Source organism: Rattus norvegicus, chromosome 1, assembly GCF_021556685.1.
Source record: "Rattus norvegicus strain SHRSP/BbbUtx chromosome 1, alternate assembly SHRSP_T2T, whole genome shotgun sequence".
Classification (NCBI taxonomy): Eukaryota; Metazoa; Chordata; class Mammalia; order Rodentia; family Muridae; genus Rattus; species Rattus norvegicus.
In genome coordinates, this window is record NC_141534.1 from 240490468 (window position 1) to 240512817 (window position 22350).

The window sequence follows — 22350 nt, forward strand, 5'->3', positions numbered from 1 at the left end:
ATGCAGTTGTTGGTCGTATTGGCGTGTGTTCATTGCCTGCAAAGCTTCATGCAGTGACTTTCCCTTGGGAATGCATTGTTTAGGTTGACTTGAATCCATGTTATTAAACCCATTATCAGTCATTATTGCTGGCTCAGAATAAATGGTTTCCTTTAAAGCAGAGTTGTAACTTGTATAGAGTAGTTAATTTTTAATCCTTTTGAACAAAGGAGAGAGATGGGATGGTAAGGGAGGGAAAGAGGAGCGATAACAGTTTGAGTTTCTTCCTCCCCCTCCTCCTCCTCCTCTTCCTCTTCCTCCTCTTCATCCTCCTCCCCCTTCCTCCTCCTCTTCCTCCTCCTCCTCCTCTTCCTCCTCCTCCTCTTCTTCTTTTGGTACAGTATAAGAGATAAGTTTCTACTTCCGTTTCTTATACATGTGGATATCCAGCTTCCCCAGTTTAAAAATACTTTAAGACTATATTTTTCCAATGTGTTTTTGATGCCACTATCAAGAATTAGATGGTTCTATTGGCCCGAGTCACGATGTCATTATATTTTAATTTTTAGAAAATTTAAAAAGAGGGGAAAAAAACGACAATGTCTTAGGGTTGAAACGATGAGGAAGATAATGAGAACTAAAACTCAAATATAAAAGAAGTAGGTAAAATTAGAAGAGGGATAAAAAACCAAAAAATTCGAAATAATAAGTAATAGTTTAAATGAAAGGCAAATAAAAAGAGCGACCGAAGCGCCTTTCCAGGTCTGTGAGCCGAGGGCAGTAGCTTAGAGCTTGCTCCCAGTAAGCATGCTGGGGTAGTGAGGACACACATCTTCAGCGTCAGGGCTGTGCTTACTCTAGAATCTGAAAGTATATGCTTTCGTCTTTTGCAATTACGGTGCCGTGGCATTTCACAACAATTTCTACATTCCTTAGGCTAGGCAGGTTCTCATTCACTCCAGAGAAGCCTCAGTCTGCCGTCCGCGTCCGCGAGTGAGGCAAAGTCCAGCTAGTTCACCTCCGAGCGAAGGGAGCAAACGCCGCGCCTAGTTACGTCCAGATAGAGGAGCAATCAATCAGTGTGCCTTGGTTTATAAGTAACCAGCAGCTGCACGCTTGGAGCTGAATAGTAGGGCTCGCCACCAGAGGGCGGGACCACTGATCACTGTGTCTTCCTTGGCCCAGGCTCCCAGTAATTGAAACTTCTCATTGGATTGTTCATACCCCCCCCTTCCAGGACTGTCTCTTGGCCAGTAGCATGGCAGCGTTCCCAGGCATCCTGATTTGTCACCTGTCTGTATTTTCCGATCTCCAGAGTGGCTCAGTGTCAAACAATAGCCCCCCTTTAAGACAGCCTCTGGTCGCGGCACTCTTACCATTCTTACGCTACCGGAGAGGGATAGCGTGGCTTCTTTACTTCTAGGCAGCAGTGAAGAGGAGCTCGCCCTCAGACCAAATTCCTGCCCTGGATTTAAGGCTTGTGAGAACTGTGCTGTTAACCATGGGTTTCTTTCAGCAGCGAGCAGCGCAATTCTATTCTTCTTATGGCCACCTAAACTCAGGATGACCATGCGATTGTTGCTCCCCTCCCTCCTAACCCTTCCCAGCCCCTCTCCCCTTCCTCCACCAATGCCTGGAGCTCGGGCTGGAGCTCGGGACTGCTTACTACTTCAAGTTATCTTTTTCTTTGTGAATTTTAGTTAACCTGTTGTTTTGGGGTTTGTTTGTTTGTTTGTTTGGGGTGTGTGTGTATGTGTGTGTGTGTGGTCGTTGTTTTGTTTTTTTCTTCCCCCTTTCTTCCCAGTGTCTGCTTGGGCTATAGTTTCTCCTTTGTTCCCCTGATCTTTGAACTTGTGAGTGAGCAGAGGAAACCGACAATCTTCCCCCATTTTTCTTGAGAAACTCTGCTTATTCTTGTTACCATTACTCTTTTTGACATTCAGTTGGTGCCAGATCTGACCCGAGGAAACTCTCCGTGATGGCTCCGTGTGCTTTTAACACAAACTCATTTAGCTTTTAATAGCTGAATGTTTTCTGGCATAACATGTTTTATGGTCATTATTACTGTCCTGACCCCGTATCTGGAGTCATGGTTCCTTTTAGTGGAGAAAATATTTAGAAAATAAAGTGTGTACACACACTGTTTGGCATTTGTTTAATAAAGACTCAAATTTAACATCACAGGGCATTTGCCTTGGCTTCTGAGTTAAGTATTTATATTTCTTTCCCCCTACTTTGAAAAATCATACAAGATCAGTATGGCTACTTTTTTTTTTTTTTTTGGTATTTTTTGCTATGTACTACAACAAAGTGGTACTGAGATTTCACTACAAACATGCCATTAACAATAAGACTACTCAGCCTGAGATTTCCCTATGCTTTGATTTTATTTTATTTTTTGATTCTATGGCTAGATTCTAGCCTAAGTGTACAGTCAGAATACTATGCTCAAATTTATTCTTTGTTTCCCCATGTGGCTATCAGTTTCATGGTGAGATAGCTAAGGTTGCTTCTGATGTTGTCAGGTACGTATAGTTGGACTAATGTTATATCTTAACCCCACAGAAACCTGAAAAATGAGACCTAGAATGAAGTATTCGAACTCCAAGATTTCCCCGGCAAAGTGCGACAGCACATCAGGCAGAGCCCTGGTCCCGCCTTGCAAAATCACAAGTAAGAGCTTAAGTGTCCCCGCTTTAATCACTATTAAATCTATTATCAACTATTGATTATTTCAACACGAAGCCTGGCTGCCTTATCAAAAACTCCCAAGAATATTGGAGCTGAAAAGAAAAAGACGACTTGTTGTCTGTCTTTTTAAACAGTCTTTACATCACCACTATGACTATTTGCTACAACACAGGACAGGGACCACTTAGATCATTAGGGACCATGGATGAGTGTGAGCTTAGTGAACAGTCTTCCTTTGTGTCAACCCCTTCGCAGCCCTCACAGCTCCTGCCATCAGATCCACAAAACCTCATCGCTAATTAACTGGCAAACCTCTAAACAGACCCACTTCCAGTCTGCATATCTGTCAAGGACCTTTGGAGTGTCAATTCAATGGTTATCTGTAAAGGAAAAAAAAAATCTCAAGTGAAAATACCCAGGTTACAAATAAAGAAGAAGGAGCCATATAAAATTATTTAATTATAAATGCAAAGTTTGGAATGCTATGAAAGAGAAATGAGGTTAAATAGTAGGTCCTCACCTGCAGCATATACCTCTGAGGAGACGGGGCTGTGGGATCTTAGACTCTTAAAATAAACAATAAAGAGAGGAAATAGGGTGATGAATGGCCTGAAAAGAAAGCAATGTCCCCTTTTGCCCTTTCCGAGGTGCTGGACCACCACCCACATAGTTCTTTGGCAGTCAGAATTAAAAAAAATTCTTTTTGACAGTGGTTTCTGAATGGCCAGGAAGTCACAGTTAAATTGTTCCTTTCATTTGTACTTAAGTCAAAATGCTCTGTGCAGAAATAACGATTCAGTGCAAGTGACTTGGCTTTCCCATTTCCTCATATTAAAGAATGAACTGCCTTCGTATCCAAACAAAACAAAACAAAAACCGAGGCCCATTACCAACACTGCCTTACGGAGTAGGCAGGCCAGAGTGTCTGACACTGGTGCCAGAGCTTGCTTCAGAGACTGAGATCTTGCAATTCACATGTTCTAGTCTTCGTCTCCATCTGACCCTGGACGGCAATTTATGATGTCCGAGACACGATGGAATTATCTGCATGAGACTTAAATTTTTCTTGGGCTAAGTAAAATGAGAATTACTGAATAACTGGTTAACCTTTTGAGTTCAGTTGGCTGAATTTGTGTTTGGCTAGTTCCTCAGATTGCAGTGCAGACTTCTTCCCCCACCAAAGAAGACTCTAGGTAGCTGAGTCTGGTCTGGAAATTCACAACCCTCCTGCTTTCGCCTCTTGAGTACTGAGACTAGAGGTATGACCACATCTGGCCAGTGGTACTTTTCTTTGGTGGAGGTAGAGTCTAATTTGACAGGTAGAGTGGCTTTGATATTAAAAATATTGCATCACTTAACTTCCCATCTCTATGACCAAATACCCTGCAGAAGCAGAGTAAAGGCAAACAATTCATTTTGCTTCATGGATTAGAAGGTACAGGCCACGGTGATGTGGCAGGGATGGTGGCTGGACTACTTCAGTCTATGGTAGCCATAGCTTCCAGGGGCTTCTCATATGGCACCACCGGTGAGTGGGAGACTGAAGAGACCAGGCTATCATCTGAGGCTGGCCCCAAAGCTTTCACAAGTTACCAAACAGTGTCACAAGGTCGGGACCAAGTGCTCGAGCACAAGACTCTGTGGGAACACTTAACTGTAACACACTTCTTAGCACAACTCATGAACCATGTAACTTTGGGCAGTGTCATGACTCTCAAAAGCCTCACATTATTATTATAAAACTAAGATTATCATGAATGGCTAAGGTAAAAGACACATAAAAGTACTTAGCAGAGTGTTTGGCCTACTGCTGCTATGTGGATAATGGCAATTATTTTGGTATCAATAACCTGTATGGTTGACAGCCATGAGAAGTTTATTCTAGATGAGTAGAAATCGCCTATGGATGTTAATGTGCCCCTCGGTTAGGCAAAGGCTTGTCCATACTGAATGTAAGCTATGGTTCCTCAAACGGAGTTATGAAAACAAACAAACAAACAAACAAAAAACCCCAAAATTTCTGAAGACCTAAAGTGTTTCAACAAAACATCTGGCAGCAAAATACAACTCCAGCCTATTGCCTATTAAATCCCAGGGTCTGCAATGGTTAGTTTTAAATGTCAACTTGATTGAATTAAGAACCACTTAAGGCAGCAGTGAGGCATGCCTTTAGGTATGTGTCTATGACAGCATTCTCTGGAAAGGAGTAGCTTAGACCCACCCTGAAAATGGGCAGCTGTGACATCCCATGGGCTGGGTCCAGAACTAATTAAGAAGGATACAGATAAAGATACACCTTCCCTCCATAAAGGACTTGAGATACAAGCAAAACTAATCCTTTTCTCCTTTAAGCTGCTTCTTATCAGAGACTTGGTCCCAGAAAGGAGAAAAGACCATTTCATTTTGCATATCTTATCATTGTGCTATAAAATTAATAGTTAATTTTTAATTAAGTAGGGCTATTCCAGTCTCTGTTGGAGGTGCTATATATATTATGGGATATGAACTGCATAAATCAACATTTTCCCCCCTATTGTTAGGATCCCAACAGAAGACCAAAGATATCTGCCATGTCTACTGCATGAGGCTCCGTTCTGGCCTCACCATAAGAAAGGAGACCTGTTATTTTGGAAAAGAACCCGCCAAAAGATATTCACTAAAATCAGGTAAGTACATTTCTGGACAGATTGATGGGCATCCATTTGCTTTTACTATATATATATATGTGTGTGTGTGTGTGTGTGTGTGTGTGTGTGTGTGTGTGTGTGTGTGTGTGTGTGTGAGAGAGAGAGAGAGAGAGAGAGAGAGAGAGAGAGATAAAGTGTTGGCCATTTTAGAAAGGGTTTTCCTATTTTATAATTTCTAAATAAACATTCTAAAAGTCTATTCTAGAATCCATTTCAGAAATGGATACACTGGTGAGTAGAAGCAGAAGGACCCGAGATTATGAGTAAACATGTAATCCTATGGGATGATGTTTTCTAATATAGAGGAAGCAAACTAAATGGTTCACAGTGGCTGCTTTTGAGGCAGTAACTGTGGTGAGTAGTTTTGTTTGTTTGTTTGTTTTTGGTTGTTTGTTTGTTTCTCCCTTTGGTGTGCTCTGTTGGATTGTGAGTGGACTTCACTTTAAAAAGTGAAGACCTTGTCATTAAGGAGGAACGTATCCCCTCAGACCATTGGGGGACCACAACCTTGGGATCACTTACCACTGTCACCATAGCGGCCATCAAAAAGGATGGCATCTTTGCAGAATGAAGATTGATGGCTCACCCCAAGCCCCTCTACTGTCTTGCAGGTAGCAAGCATGAAGGGAGGCTCTCTACCTGTTTACCAGATTCTAGGAAGAGATCCCTGCTTGGCAGTATCCAAGCGTTTGCTGCATCAGTTGACACACTGAGTATCCAAGGTAGGACTGGTCAGAGGGGAGATAGGACATGGGGCCTTGGCAAACCCTACTCCACGGAGCAGACTCAAGAGTGTGTCTTCACACGTATCCGAAACGTTTGTTTCCTGCTTGTGTGCCAGTTCAGTGGTGTCCAAACTGGGTGTGGTGAAGCTGTGCCTATTCTACCTATGGCTAGCATTCCACTGGTATTTTGAAATACTTGCTATAGGTTGGCAATTGTGTCTACATCAGTCCTGATAAAAGTATTATCCTTTGAGAGAGAGAGAAAAAAATGCACCACTCTCCACATTTCAAAATGTTCACCATGAAGGAAAATAAAAGAACTATTTTTTTAAAAAAAAATACAATTTTAACTTGATGTGGCTTGAAGAATAGTTTTAAGTTTTTACCATTTTTGCTGAGTTCTGAATAAAATGGTGATTATCGAGAAGTGAAGAGAAACCAGGCAGTGTAGTTCAGTGGTAGAACATTTGCCGCAAGCTCTACACAGTCTTTATTAATGTGGGAAAAATTCAGAGCGAGGGCTGGGCATAGTGGCATGTGACGTCAGTCCCAGCGTTCGGGAGGTAGGGGAATTCCTTGGGTTTAGGGCTGTCTGGTCTACACAGTGAGCTCCAGAACAGTCAGAGTTGTATAGTGAGAAAATGTCTCAAAAACAACCAGACAAAAGGCCAAATTAAATAATTAATTAACAAGTTAACAACCACACCATTAAGGAAACCTGATTAAGAATCACATATTGCCATTTTAATAATATATTATTTTATATGTGATATTATATAAAACAACTTAGAATGTATTTTATGTATTGTATATATTTTAGTATGTGTATTTAGTGTATGTTTAAAATAAATATATTAACCTCCTGGTCAATATTCAAGTTTCTCACAAACTGGATTTAAATTACTTTGGTTTAGATGTCCACCTGTAAATTCTTTTTATTTAGTATATTATTTCTTTGCAAAGTTCAATGACATGCAGAACATACAGCAAAACTTAATGTAGGATCCTCATAAGGGTCCAACTCTGCTTCAGTTTACCCACATATGCTTTAAAAATGTTATCAGGTGCTCTGTGTGTGTCTCGATTATCTAGGCAGAAGCAGAACTAGCTTACATCTGCACTCTTGTAGACCAGAGGCTGTCAACCATCCTAAATGCTGTAACCCTTTGATATAGTTCCTCATGCTGTTGTGACCCCAACCGTAAACTTACTATTGTTGCTATGTCACAGCTGTAATTGTGCTATTGTTATGAATCCTAATGCAAATATCTATTATGTAGGATACCTGATATGCAATCCCGGTGAAAAGATCTTGCAACCCACAAAGGGTCTGGACCCACAGGTTGAAAAACACTGTCCTAGACTGTTGGGAATCTCTAAGTGGTCATGCTTTATAAAGGGGCACACATTCACCCATGTCTTCCAAAACATGACCATTCTTCCCCACTGTCCCCTAGATTGTAAGAAGGTAAAGAAGGGAACTGTCTTCCTCGTTCCTACCCCCACTGTGCAGGAAGCTAACACCTTTAATCCCACCCTGGGATCAGGTATGGTAATTAGCTTTTGCCTATGTTACAATGACAAAGTACACGTCACAGTAAAAATCAAAGCTCTTCAGAGGAAATGATTCTTATAAAGAGCCAAGGGAATGGTTCACAGAATCGTTTCTCTTTTGTTCTTAATGGCAGGAACTTCACTGCTAACAGAATCTTGTGCCCTGAGCACATACAACGACCAATCTGTTAGTTTTGTTTTGGAGAATGGATGTTACGTGATCAATGTTGAAGATTGTGGGAAAAACCAAGAAAAAGGTAGAGTGCTTTCTCACATCTAAACTTAGTAATAATGTCTGGCAGGGTTTTTTAAAAATTACCAATTTATCAATAATGGATTAACTGAGATCCTCGGCAGCAGTGAGTTTCACCGTCTGCGGTAATTCTAGTCCTTCCTATGTCATGAAGGACTCTGTAGTCACATTCTTCAGGGAATAATACATTGAGAAATACCTGTTGAGACATACAGAAAGAGGAACCACATGTATTTATTAATGCTGAGCAATACGATCTTGGCCACCTTTTCAGTGTTGCCAAAGCATAGTCTTTTGTGAAAGAATATCCCTCTGTCATAAACAATATCACCTGTATATTGGAGAATTCATCGGAGCACAATATATTCCGAGATCTGTCTAAGAACCACCAAAGTTCTGCTTTTTTTGGCAGATGACAAAAAAGAGGATGTTTGTTTTCCCTACCCAGGGGACCCGGGTGGAACTGAAACCTTTTGATACATTTATCCTTCACCAAGTGTTACCCAATGTTGCCTTTCAGATAAGGTGCTACTCCGTTACTACGAGTCTTCCTTTCCTGCACAATCAGGTAATGTGGAGGCCAGGGGTGGGGGGGACGGGGGAGGGGTTGGGGATGGAGGGATGGGGGGTAGAGGGGTGGTGGTGGTGTTTGGATTCTCATGCAGAACAAAGATAAATCTGAGGAAGTCCATGATTATCACGAAAAAGAGGTTCAAAAGGTTATCCTTAACCCCACACTCCTTGTAAAATCTTAGCTTCTTAGAGAATTATTCCACCTCATCTGCTCCTGGATTAGTAGGGTAAAGGCTTAGCTGCACTTATAATGGTGTAGCCCGTCTCAGCCATGGCTTGAACGATTTCGCTCAAAGGTTGTCCAGAAGCAGTTCCTTCTACACCATCATTCCGTTCATGTGGAATGGCTCACCACTGTGCCCAATCAGCAAGAGAGAGGAAGGAGGGCGAATGCATATTTTTCCCCCATTCAGGGCACAACTAGAAGTTGTGTATCACATGTCTGCTTATCTTCAGTTGGTCAGAACTTGGTCTGAAAGCAACGCTGAGCCCTGAGAAGGCAGGAGGGGAAATGCTCTACTGTCGGCTATTAGCGGACAGCTCGTAGTGGCTTCTCATGAACGAAGGGAAGCTGACGACCAAAGCAGTATCCATTGGCATCAGTTCAATTACAAAAGGTCAGAACAACAACAACAACAGGCAGTAAAAAACTTACACCTCTCCTCAGAAAGATTTAGAAAGACTCTTGGGCTGGGCTTGGTGGTGCACACCTTTAATCCCAGCATTCAGGAGGTAGAGGCAAGCAGATCTCTGAGGTCAAAGCCTTATCTACAGAGTGAGTTTCAGGACAGATAGGATTACACAGAGAAATCCTATCTTGAGGGGAGACATAAATAAAAGCAAGAAAGAAAAAGAAAGGACGGAAGGACAGAAGGACTATCTACTTGATATTTGGGTGCAAATACTTTTAAACGGATAAATGAATTATTTTTGTTTGCAAATTGGATTCTTTGGGTTAAGTTAAATTAAGATGAGTTACAAGGCTTAGGTTTTTTTGATTTATAATTTCTTTTTTTTAACTTATAATCAATAGGCAAATTTTATTAATCATGTACCACAGAATTTTTTTTTGGAGCAACAGATTTTGTAAAAGATTTTATTTTATTTTATAAATGTTTTTCTTGCATGTATGTGCTTGAGACTCATACAGTGCTCAGGAAAGCTAGCAGGCAGCACTGAATGTCCTGTAACTGAAGTCACAGGTAGCTGTGAGCCACTCGATGGGCTCTGGGAACTGAATGCAGGTCCCCTTGCAAAGGCATCAAGTTCTCGTACAGGAGGAAGCATCTCTCTTATCCCACAACAGGAGTTTTGAAGGATCTATTGTCTCTGTCTAATAGAGAGGTCAAATGCGGCCAAGTGGAAGCTGTAACACCTCACCTTACAATTTTCATTTTAAGGAGACGGTGTGGATGGGAAGAAGCTGATGGTGAACATGAGTCCTATCAAAGACACAGACATCTGGCTGAATGCCAATGACAAGGACTACTCTGTGGAGGTAACCTAAATATGGCTACGTGACAGCCACATTTGATTCTTCCTGTCTATGCGCACTTAGAGGTGAGGGCGGTTTTGAAGGCAGAAGTACATACAGTGTAAATAAAATACAGTCTGTCACTTCTAACGACTTGCTTGGGAGTAGGGAAGGGCGAGAAGTGTGAGGTGTGTGCACGGCAATACAGAATCACTGGAGAATTTGTTAGCTTCCCCTACAGTCAAATCAGATCTAACGTCTGAACAGTCTTTCAGGAGCTCGATCCCTTCAGTCTGTGAGGCCCAGACTGACCGCATAGCCTTTCCACTCAGCTGTGCTCTTCCGGAATATTCTTTAGAATTATTTATTTACTGTATATGATTATACTGCCGCTGTCCTCAGTCACATCAGGAGAGGGCATGGGATCCCATCACATGTGGTTGCTGGGACTTGAACTCAGGACATCTGGAAGAGCAGTTAGTGCTCTTAAACGCTGAGCCATCTCTCCAGCCCCAGAATGTTTTTGTATATAAAATAATTCCTGGCTCCAAGTCTGTCAAGGGGAGGGCAGCGAACGTGCCCATACATCAGCAGATTGGGGCAGCATTACTTTCTATACCTGACCCATTCTTACTCAGCAAACAGCACATCAGCCATAGCAGGAAATCCAGATCATGTAAAGAACAAACAGGCCAGAGCAAGAAGTAAGGACATGGGAGGACATAGTAAAGATGATTTCTATAAATATACAGAATTTTGAAGTGATCCAGTCGCGTGAGGCATCAACATGAACAGAGGACAGTGGTCAACATTCTTCTCAGGCGAATACTCTAAGTATATATGAGGCTTTAAAGTGGGTTGCCACGGTATATCATACTCTTGTTTAGTATTTCACAAGCTCTGTTTCTTTAGTCCTCACGGCAAGTTTATATTGAATAATTGCCTAGGTCAGCTATTGTGCAACAGACTATCTCAGAACTCATTGGATTAAAATAATAATCACATATCAGTCCTCAGCAATTGAGGCAACCTGAGTTGGCTCCCCAGTATCCATTGTCAGGTGACTCACAACCACCTATGACTCCTGCTCCAAGACAGTCAGAGGCCTTTGGCTTCTACAGGCATCTACACTTATGTGCACTTATGTGCACATAATATACATACATATAATTTAAAATAAATATATATATAATTTACACATACATATAATTTAAAATAAATTCTTAAAAATAACATAAATAAAAATGACCTGCCTTTGTTTATTTATTTATAAGAGTTATTTATTTTATTTCATGTATGTGAGTACACTGTCGCTGTCTTCAGACACACCAGAAGAGGGCATCAGATCTCATTACAGATGGTTGTGAGCCACCGTGTGGTTTCTGTGCTCAGGACCTCCGGAAGAGCAGTCAGTGCTCTTAACCGCTGAGCCATCTCTCCAACCCCTGTCTGTATTTAAATTAACTTAACTTAATTGAACAACTTAATTCAACAATTAACTTAATTAAAATTTGTCCGTGTTTAAATTGGAAATGAACCAATCTATAGGGAGTGCCGAACCAATCCCCAGAGAGTGAAAAGTCAAGGCTTACTAGATGCATTGCTAGACGTGTTCTCTAGCTTAAAGGCAGTACATGGCCAATGAGGGGGAACACATCCAGGGGTTTTGTGGTCGTTTGTTGCACAATAGCTGACCAAGGCAATTATTCCAGATAAACTTGCTGTGAGGATTAAAGAGCCAGAGCTTGTGAGGTATTAAGCAAGCAGACCTGGTCAGTCTATGCCAAGCTTCTCTGAATCTGCCACACAGCCTCTGTGTTCCCTCCACTGCTCATTTCTCCCTCCTCAACTCAACACAAACTTGCCAGAAAGATCAATCTATAAATGATCAGTCCCCCACGGGTCCTGACCCAGGAAGGCGACGTTAGCTCTGGACTCCCTCCTTACACCTTGGCTTCTTCTCTTCTCTCCTCAGCTCCAAAAGGGTGATGTCTCTCCGCCAGATCAGGCCTTCTTTGTTCTTCACAAAAAGTCCTCTGACTTCGTTTCATTCGAATGCAAGAATCTTCCTGGCACTTACATAGGAGTAAAAGACAACCAACTGGCTCTGGTAGAAGAGAATGATGAGAGCTGTAACAATATCATGTTTAAGCTCTCTAAGATGTAACGTAATAAAAGGTCTGTGCCTTCTGGGTTAAATGGTTCAATGCTTCCAACTGAAGAAAGGCCAACAGAGAGAAAGAAAGCCGTTCTTGGTTTAAGATGATGTGAAATGTTATATAGAAGATTTTCTCTTATTTCCTTTTGTAGAGCTGCATGTTCAACAAAGACGTGATTCTATGACTTAGGGCAATTGGTAAAGAAACAGATTCAGTCCTGCCCTTTCCTTTTCTCTGCTTTGAGTCCTGCATGAAATCACACTCACAGACCTGTTCAGAAGAGCACGCACCACAGCTCACGTTTTGCTTTCAAAAATCTTCATCAAAAGAAAACAACAAAACAAAACTAAAAAAATAAAAACCCTACACAATTTTCCCTGGTTCTAAGCCAAAGATTGTAATACTAGAGCAGTTGGGGGGGAGGACCAGCTAGAGGGAGGACCAGCTAGGGGGAGGACCAGCTAAGGGGAGGACCAACTGCCCCAGAGACTGTTCAGAATAAAATGCCAAATGCATCGCTATATGCCCCAGGCACCCCTCAGATCAGCCCTTTCTGTCAAGAACCCTAGCACTCCAGATGTCTACATGTCTAGACAGACAAGTCTGTGTTTGTGAAGTGGAGTGATATTACCTGCGCTTGTTTCCTTCTTAAAATTCCATTTTTTTTTCAACACAGCAACTTAACTTTAAGCAAGCCAGCTTACATTAGGAAACGAAACACATTTTAGTTCGCACCTGTGACTGAAATCATTGACGATATTTAACAAACTTCAAGTCTTCTGTAAGAACTAACCAGGGACATACACTAGGGTATCTCAATAGCATGGGATCCCATGGTGCAGTCAGAAGTCCTCTTACTAGAAAGACACTAAATTGACCTCAACTTTTCAATAGCTGGTTATTGCCTATGTTTGTGGCATGCTGTGTCCTTCTCGCTGACTTCCGAAGAGCTGAGGCTTTCGATGCACCCATCTACTTGGATGAAATGTCTCTGCTGCCTGTCTGCTTGCTTTCCTTCCACACAAGTTCTGTTCTGCCCCTTCTTTGGTTCTTTTGACCAACATATCCGTAACAGGTCTCCTTCTCACTAAGCATTGTTTCTGTTTTCTCTGATGTCTATACGCCATCCGCTGTATTTAGTCTGCAATGCAGAATTTTACATAGACTTACTGGTTACAAGCTTGTTCCTTAAACTTTGTGTATGTTTAAGTGTTACTAAAGTAGTACTAAAGAAAGGTTTGTATTCAACCACGTAGTAATATTTCAAGCTACTAAAGGAATAGTTTTACCTATTTAGACAACAGCAATTTCTACTACATTTTTTATAAGCTTAAAACTCACTATGTATACAATAGCCGGTGGGGTGTAGAACAAAAGAGGCCAGGAACCACCGTATACAATTAGAGCGGGTATAATTGTTTCATTAATTTGTCACAGTTTTACTGTAAAGGAAAGTAGAGGCAGAATCTTTATACTCCCCCCGAAAACCACAATGCTGACTCTATGAATCTGCACGCCATCCTTAAAATAGTAATTAAGTAGCCAAATGTGTTCTTGACGTTGTTCACAACTTTGAATAAACTAAGTTTCAAAGCCATGTGTGACCACAAAAGGCTCCAGTGTTCTGAGTTCCTAAAAGAAAATGAGTTTATGCCAGTTCATCACTGTTGACAAGTAAGGCGAGTGGCTGACTCACAACGTAGGGTGTTAAACTAGACTTTCGAGAACTTAGAAGGGATTGTGTCTGTTGTGCCTTAACCCTCCCAGCTTCTCCTCTTCTCTCTCAAATAGAAGACTCTCGCACCAAACCAAACATACACCCCCATGTTAAAAAGTTAACCTGAGGGGCTGGGGATTTAGCTCAGTGGTAGAGCGCTTGCCTAGGAAGCGCAAGGCCCTGGGTTCGGTCCCCAGCTCCGAAAAAAAAAGAACCAAAAAAAAAAAAAAAGTTAACCTGAAATCCCAAGTCCTTATTTCTTTTCCCCTTTGTTCTCTTTTAAAACATAGTTGCAGAGCTGAGAAAACTTGTGAGCAAGATGAGGACCAGAGTTCAGATCCCCAGCTCCCATACAGAAGCCAAGAATGGCTGCAAACCCCAGTGCTAGGGAGGCCGATTCTGGGATGCAGAAGGCTTACCAGCCTAGCGAAGCTGGTGATCTCTGGGTTCTAAGACTCTGTCTCACACAGAGGAAGAGTCCTGATGCTGCTCTCTGATCTCCACACACGTGCTCATATGCCCACCTCACAGACACATATATTTCCCACATTAATAAAATGAGTATTATTTTATTTAAATATTCTGGCATTTGGTCTTACTTACACATGTATAATGAGCTTTGATGGCTCCCAATAAATGTGACTGGAAATAATCTGATCATTCAATTATATCAGAAATGATAATTTTATATAATATCTAAAAATTTTAGTCATGTAATTTTGTTTATGTTCTTTAGGTCTTGGTGTATTGGGGGGATTTTTTAAAATTCTTATTTAAAAATGTTATACAATGTATTTGATAGTATTCTTTTCCCTCTCCCAATTCCTTTCAGGTTTTCCCCAGCTCCCTACACATGTACTTTCTAGTCTTTTTCCCCTCTCTCTAAAGAAAAAAAAAACCATAAAAATCAAAACAGACAAACTAAAAAAGAGAAGATAGATAAGACAAAAATCATCAAAACAAAACAAAACAAAACAAAAAAAACCCACACAAAACCATGGTGTCTGTTTTGTGTTGCTCAACTACTCCTGGGTTGAAGCTGTGCAGGTCTCCTTGGTGCTGGCACAGTGGGCTCATTTGTTTATCAGTACTGTTGTGTCTGGAAGTCAGTTTCCTTGGAGTCGTCCACTGTTACAATAAATAATAAAATTTAATAATGAGACACCAACTCATGCTATTACCAGCACTGCAGGGCCATATGGCATCTGAGGGGTATTTTCATCTCAATCAGCAAAAAAGTCTCAACCCGACTTGACCCGCTTTGTTTCCAATTTTCATCCCATGCTGTCGCTGGCTACTCTCTGGCCCTGGCAGCCGCTGCCCTCTCCACCTCCATCTCCACCAGCAGCCGCTGTCTACCTCGAGGCTCTCTGACGCGAACTCTGTTCACAGTCCCAAGCATCTGCCCTCTGTGGTTATAGTCACAACTCCCAGTACCCCGTTAAAATCAAAACTCAATAAGCTCATAATTTATCGATCAGATTTATATCAGTAAATTCTCACTCTACAAAATGTCCACACAATAAACTCAGAGCCAATTAGCATTGATAAATACTGCCCACTTAGGGCCGAGTGCTTCAAACTCTCCCCCCTGCCCCCCGCACCTTGTCCTGTTGTGAATCTCTTTGTTAATTCCCATCTACTATAAGAAGAGCCTTCTCTAATGAGGGTTAAGCGACACTCTGCTCTATGCGGACAGCCATATGTCCCGAATAATCATTTTCTTGGTCTGTTCCTGTAACAGAAAAATGGTTTTCCCCTAGGCCCATGACCTCTCTAGTCCAAGGTTCTTGGCCACTTCAGTGTCAGGTACGGGCTCCATCTCCTGAATCCAGTTTTGTAAAAGTGGTTGGTTATTCCGGTAACATCTCTGCCACTTTTGCACAGGTGTGTCACGCAGGCAGGGAGATCACTGGGCGAAACTTGATAATTACTTTTCTCCTCCAGTAGACTGCAAAGTCCCTTTCAGAACTATCAGCACTTGTCAGTAGGGGCGAAACTTTCAGTTGGGCACCAGCTATTGTCTTATGTTCAGTGACATAGAGAAGCTGTATCTTCCGTGGTCTGGCCTTTACCATCAGGTTGTGGAGAGTAACCAATTGCCTTAAGCAGCAGTTTGTGATGTTGGGGGGAGGGGGGCAGCATATGGGACCCCTTTGACCAACAGCTCACCAAGATTTAACCCAAGCCATTCTTGGCACAGGAGGTTTTAAGAGGTAGCAGAAGATGTCTTGTTGGGGCATTGTCCCCTACATTCTATGGTGACTCCATTTAAATTCCTTTCATATGCACATATATTTTAGAAAGCTTCTGTGGTATTAGGTGTGTATCTGGATTTTTAAAAGTTCGTTAATGTGAGTTTTCTGTCTCCATATTCTCTCCTTTCTCTGCCCTCTCATCCTCTTTTCCATGTGCTCTTCCCCTGTTATCTCTTTATAACACGACACTCTTCCCCCCCCCCCCGAAGGTCCTCCCTTCCCCACTGGTCCCTTCAAGCTACCTAACCTCTGTTGTTATTTATCTTGAAACTTACGTATGAAAGACTCTATCTCCAAAAGTAGGTTGGGTGACTCTTAAAGTGCAATGGCTGAGGTTAACCTCTGACCTCCTTGAGCAATGCACACCTATGTACACCACATGCACAAATACGTGCACACACCTACACAGAAAAAAAAACTCATAAAAGGCTCACTGTTGGGCTGGAGAGATGGCTCAGTGGTTAAGAGCACTGACTGCTCTTCCAAAGGTCCTGAGTTCAAATCCCAGCAACCACATGGTGGCTCACGACCATCTGTAATGAGATCTGAAGCCCTCTACTGGTGTGTCTGAGGATAGATAAAGTGTACTCATATATGATAAATAAATAAATTTAAAAAAAAAAAAGGCTCACTGTTGCCAGCGGTGGTGACGCACACCCTTTGATCCTTGCACTTGTGAGGCAAAGGCAAGCAGATCTCCCAATTCAAGCCAGCCTGATCTACAGGCTGAGTTCCAAGACAGGGCTACACAGAGAAACCCTATGTTGAGAGGAAAAAAAAAAAAAACAAAAAGCAAATCTCATTATTTTTTATGCTTACTAAAAATTAATGAATAAAAAAATCTGTGTTAAAACAAAAATATACTGTTATTTGTAAAACCTTCTAAGGCATTTAGCCTTAATCTTAGATTGTTGTTGCTAAACTACGGTGGTTTTTTTTTTCAACTGTTTACCATGTAAATGTGAAGATAATAATCCGAGGCTAGTATTTACTTTACTTCCACCATTCATAAAACTATCTAGCAGGCACTCCCTTTTCCTCTATGTGGTACTTGGAGGAAACTAACTTGGCAAGCTTTAAATATTTGTCAAGATACACTGGGCCCAACCCTTAACACAAAGTTAAAAACTTAGCTTGCCTGTGACTGCAGAACTGCTACCTTGCCACCCAAGTCAGTGCCTTGACTTCTGGAGAAATTAGGCAAGAAATTCTTGCCAAACCACAACTAGTGGAGGTCAACTTTAAAGATCTTATTTGCCACTGATCCTTTAAAAACAGTAAATCAAAAATGTATCATGTCTTTAAGAATTACCAGAAAAGCCATGAACCCTGGTCACCTTGCCGCCTCTCTCCTTTCTAACCTTGACTGTGTACTTCTCTTATCTGTCTCCGTGGCACCAGCACCCTCTTTTATACCACGTGGTTTTTCTCTGTGGCACTGAGGCGACCACATTTGCCATTTTCTCCTGAGTACTCAGCAGAAGGGAAAACTTCAGCAGACAGTCCACACTCACCTGCTTAAGTAATAGTAATAGATAAACAAAGTAAGTCTAGCCTCAGTGTACTTAGCAGCAATTCTTGGAAACAATATTTTCTGTACATAAGAATATAGTTTAAGTGTCTATTGCAAAACCATAGCCCAGTTCCAGTTTAGAATGCTTTCCTGAAGGTCAGCCTGATCTGAGGGTACACAGCCAAATTTCTAATTCCCTGAGGTATTAAATTGTGCCCTCTTACTATTGTTATCACGACCATCATTACCATCATCACTTCTATTATTAATTATCTTTTCCAAGAACACAAGGACAGCATTAACAGCTTGGTTATGTTCTGAGGTGAAAATGGTCCAGCTCTGGAATAAAGTGTCTCAGAGCCCTGGTTGACATTTGGGTCACTATTGCACATGGAGGTCAGAGGTCACTGTGAGATGTCGGGTCGCTTACTGAGCCTGGGGCTCATTGGTTGGGTAGGTTGACTGGCCAATGAACTCCATGGTTCACTTGTCTCTCCACCCTGAACCTCAGGGTAACAGTTAGACTATCAGGTTGGCTTTTTATGTAGCCATTGAGGACCCAAACCCAGGTCCTTATGCTTGTGACAGCATGACTGACAGGTGATTTAATGACAGGTGACCTCCCCGGCCCCAGCTCCTGTTTTCTCTCTTTATCTTTAAGGAGCCTCTAAGCTCACACAATCTGACTAGGACCCACTGCCCTGCAATTAGACCTGGAAGATTCCTTTGAGTCTTTCATCGAGCTTCTCCTTGAAGAAGAATTCACTTGAGATAACTTTTAAGGCACCCCTCTCAGGCAGACAACAGAAACATCTACATATGTCAGGCAAGGGGTGACACCCAAGGCCCCTTGCATACTCCATCTCTGACCTCCAGTCCATCTTCCCTCTGGAGAGAATCTGAGTGTTTTCATATTCTTTTTTCAGATTTAATTTTTTTTTATACATAGGTGTTCTGCCAGTATGTGTATCAATACCGTGTTCACACCTAGTGCCTGTGAAGGCCAGAAAACTGGGCTGGATTTCCTGAAACCGGAGTTACAGATGGTTGTGAGCCACTATGTGGGTGTCAGAAACAAATCCAGGGCCTCTGTAAGAGCAGCAAGTGCTCTTAGTGGTTGGGCCATCGCTCCAGCCCTTCTGGGTGTTTCTTAACCACTGTCCTGATCTTTCCTCTGCGATATCAAGGCCCCATAGGCTATAAATATAGGACTTGAATATAAATATTTGTCCATGTTTTCCATAGAGGAAAGAAAATGTTCCATAACGAATTCGAGTAGCTCCCAGTTTTCAACATCTGACACTTTAATATTCAAGCTTCCTTTCTTTGTGGTTTCCTATCAGTGTTGAGGGTTTTTACCTTATAGGAAGACTGTGTACCAGCTGCAGAAAGAAGGTCTAAATGAGACCAGGGTTCTAGGTCCAGGTTCTGTGTAAACCACAGGATTTCTCTCTGACCCACAAGCACAAACAGCATCTCAAACTGTTTCCACCCACAACACTTTTATTGTGGCTGCTAATACCGTCTTCTCTCACCAGCCCCTTCCTTAATTCTCCAGATACCAAGTGTGCATTCTGCAATTCAATTCTGCCACAAAGCTCAGTTGTACAGAACTACCCTACCTCAGATTCTAGATACCACCCTGAGTTGGCACTGCTACTCTGCCTCAACTCTCTCCACCTCGAGTACTGAAGATGGAACCCAGGGTCTTGTATACACCAAGGAAGTGGTCCACCAACAGCTGTGCTATCTTAAGCCCCATCCTCAGCCCTTCTGACTAACTTCAGGAGTTCCTGAAACACCCTGAGATAATTTGCTATAGTGACCTACAGAACTCAAGAAAACCCTTCTGCCTCCTATTGTCATTTTATTATAAAGGACACTACCCAGAAGCAGGAAGAAGGAAGAGAGAATGAGGGCAAGGTATAAACAGGGCTATGGGTGTAACATTCCTTCTCGGCTCTGCCCCCACAGTTACCTGGCAACAGCCAGGTATGCCTGACTCACTACAAAAGGGGTTGCTTGCCCCCTCCTCGCTTTCTTACTCTCTTGTCCTCTCTGTCCTTCTCCCTCCATTCCCCTGACCCTCTCTCTTCATGTGTTCCTAGCTGGCCTCTACTCTCTCCCTCTTCTCTTCTCTCTGTCTCTGACTCTGTGTCTCCATCTCTCTCTGTCTCTCTGTCTCTACTCCATTTTCAACTCCCCTTCCTACCTTCCCATGCCCTAAACAAACTCTATTCTACACTATACCTGTCTTATGCCTTGTACCTCATGGGGAAGGGATGCCTTAGCAGGGGCCCACAGTGACACCCCCTTCCATCTCACCATACCATGGCTCTATGAGACATATTCCAGTTCTTTCTTTTTTTTATAAAACACTACTGGTTCTTTCTTTCTTTTTTATAAAACACATTAGGGCTGAGACCTGCTCTCTGGGAATATTGATTTTCATGTGTTTGCCCAACAGGATGCTCTTTGAAGTTCCTCTTTCAGAGGTTTGCAGGCCAATGCCATTGAAGAGATATGACAGAGTCAATATTTGCTGGTGATTGACCCTACTTCAGTCGTATGGCCTCTCCTGGAGACAAGGCACATGGTGAGGTGGGAGTCTGACTTTTTGGCTAATCTAATGCTCTCTATGGGCTCTTTGAGTCACCAACTATTTTGTTAACACATAAGAGATACCCTCATCAAGAGTTTAAGGAGTTATGCAAAATAATCATAGTAGAAGCCCAGATATTTTATTTTTATGCTATAGCACCTTACCTCCTATTTCACAGTAACTCTTGGTCTCAGGGTATAGATAAATTTCAGATTATTTCATCATAATATTTATAAACAATAAATAATAGCCTATTACTGCTAGGTCAGTGGCATCCACACTTGCCTAAGAGGTGAACAGCAGTTTGTCATGTGGGTCCCACCCAGGAGCAGATCATTAACTACTCTCAACCTCACCTCCCTTGCCTGGTGTGTAAATGAAAGAGAGCTCATTTTAGCCTACACAGACCTTCTGTAAATCCCGGATAAGACCGTGTTTGTAAAGATACTTGGCTAACTGGGTGAAGCACTTTATAAAAATAATGTACAAGCTGGGTGTAGCATTGCACACATTCAATAAATCTCAGCACCCAGGATACAGAGACAGGCCGATCTCTGTAAGTTTGAGACTAGTCTAGTCTAGATAACAAGTGTAGAGAGCCAGAGCCATAGAGTGAGGTGTGTGTGTGTCTGTGTCTGTGTGTATGTATGCATCTGTGTGTGTGCATCTGTGTGTGTGTGATGTGTGTATGCATGTGTGCAGGCATGTGTGTGGAATAGGTATATATAAGTATATAACATGGGAAGGACAGAGGTTCATCTTGTTTGCAGTATTTGTTCAAGTTTGGTCAGGATTACATTAGGAAGAATCTCTTTCATTATGCTTGTTGACAACCTTTAAACTCACTTGTTTCTTCTTCCCATTTATCTCACTTCTGTTTTTAAAGTAAGACTTGCTGAGAGGTTTGAAATGCCCCTTGGCTGTAAACGCCCTTCTGAAAAGCCAGTGGGATTTGGAGGGCTGAGAAGCAGATTCTTGAATTATGAAAGTATTTAAAAGCATGATTTCATTTCAGAATACATGAACAGAGATGGGAGATTCAGTTGGCCTTTATCCACAGTTCTGGGGAACTGTGTTCCAAATTCTTAGAAATTCCTAAGTGCTATACCAGGTTAACAAGTGATCCGACAGGCAGTAGGGCTTGTTCATGCTGCTCCTAGATCTAGCCACTGCCTGCACAGCCCAGACCCCAAGCCAGGAAAACCCACCAACAGCATCTTGTACCGAAAGGACTTTCCTCTCAATTGAAAATCCAGCATCAGATAGGTATAGATGGCAGAACAGAAAATACTGTATGACAAATAAACAAAAGGATGTTTAATGTAGCTGTAGTTTAATGAAGGAGCCATCCAATAACTGCTCCTGAGAGATGATTTCACAAAGAATGGCCTAGTGTTCATGTATAGAGCCATATTGGGAACTAAAACATAAAACAAAGAGAAGAAATCCTAAGAAAATGAATTAGAATAAAAGAAAAAGGAGCTTCCCCCAAATGGCAAGGTGACATGGAAATCTGAGATTGTCACTTTCTTGTTCAGGGTCAAGTCGTGAAGCTCATTCCTGTCCCAGATGGAGTCACATGGTAATGCTCTGTATTCGATGCGTCTTCTGTAACCAGTGGTGGTTTGGGGCTTCCCATGCTGATCAAGGAGATGAGAAACAGTGGGCTTGCCCTGAATTGAAGTGTACAAATGACTCGTTACGGGAGGATGTTAGAACTCAGGGTAAAGAGGGCCCACCTGGCTGAACTCTGAAAGTCACCAACAACCAGAGCCCCCCCCCCCCAATCTCATGAAATTGGATACAATTGGCAAGAAAAGAAAAGAAAGGAGATGGGAGGGGAGGGAGGAGAGGGAGGAGAGGGGTAGGAAGGGGAGGGAAAGGGGACAGGAAGGGGAAGAGCAGCGGAAAAAAAAAGAAGAAAAAGTTTGCAGAAAAGCATAAGTCACAAACACAAAACTCATAAAAGCAAACCCTTCTTGACTCCTCCATTCTGCCATCTCTGTACTGAGACATCAGGAAGCACCAGTAACAGTAAAATCTCAGAAAATACAGAAGAAAGGGGAAAGAACCCCTTGGAAAGAAAGAAACCTTCATGAAGAACTTTCTAGCACTAAGGAAAAATTTTCTCTCCTTCCCTACATAACTCCCCCTCCTTTTCTTTT

At 42.1% G+C, this 22350-nt stretch overlaps 1 protein-coding gene across 11 annotated transcripts in view; it reads left to right on the forward strand.

Moving 5' to 3' along the window:
- Il33 (interleukin 33) overlaps nucleotides 1-13692 on the forward strand; it is a 34337-nt gene extending 20645 nt beyond the window's left edge. For 4 of the 11 annotated variants that reach the window (XM_087575176.1, XM_087575177.1, XM_087575180.1 and 1 more), the window contains 8 exons: nucleotides 2545-2652; nucleotides 5211-5336; nucleotides 5969-6079; nucleotides 7540-7629; nucleotides 7771-7893; nucleotides 8410-8457; nucleotides 9863-9960; nucleotides 11912-13692. In XM_087575176.1, coding sequence (XP_087431302.1) covers nucleotides 2556-2652; nucleotides 5211-5336; nucleotides 5969-6079; nucleotides 7540-7629; nucleotides 7771-7893; nucleotides 8410-8457; nucleotides 9863-9960; nucleotides 11912-12103 — 885 coding nt within the window. In that variant the 5' untranslated portion in view covers nucleotides 2545-2555 and the 3' untranslated portion in view covers nucleotides 12104-13692. Of the gene's footprint in view, nucleotides 1-1353; nucleotides 1460-2544; nucleotides 2653-5210; nucleotides 5337-5968; nucleotides 6080-7539; nucleotides 7630-7770; nucleotides 7894-8409; nucleotides 8458-9862; nucleotides 10417-11349 lie in introns of those variants that run through there. The other 7 variants (XM_087575181.1, NM_001419498.1, XM_087575183.1 and 4 more) reach the window with 4 other exon arrangements.
- Nucleotides 13693-22350: the final 8658 nt, after the last annotated feature.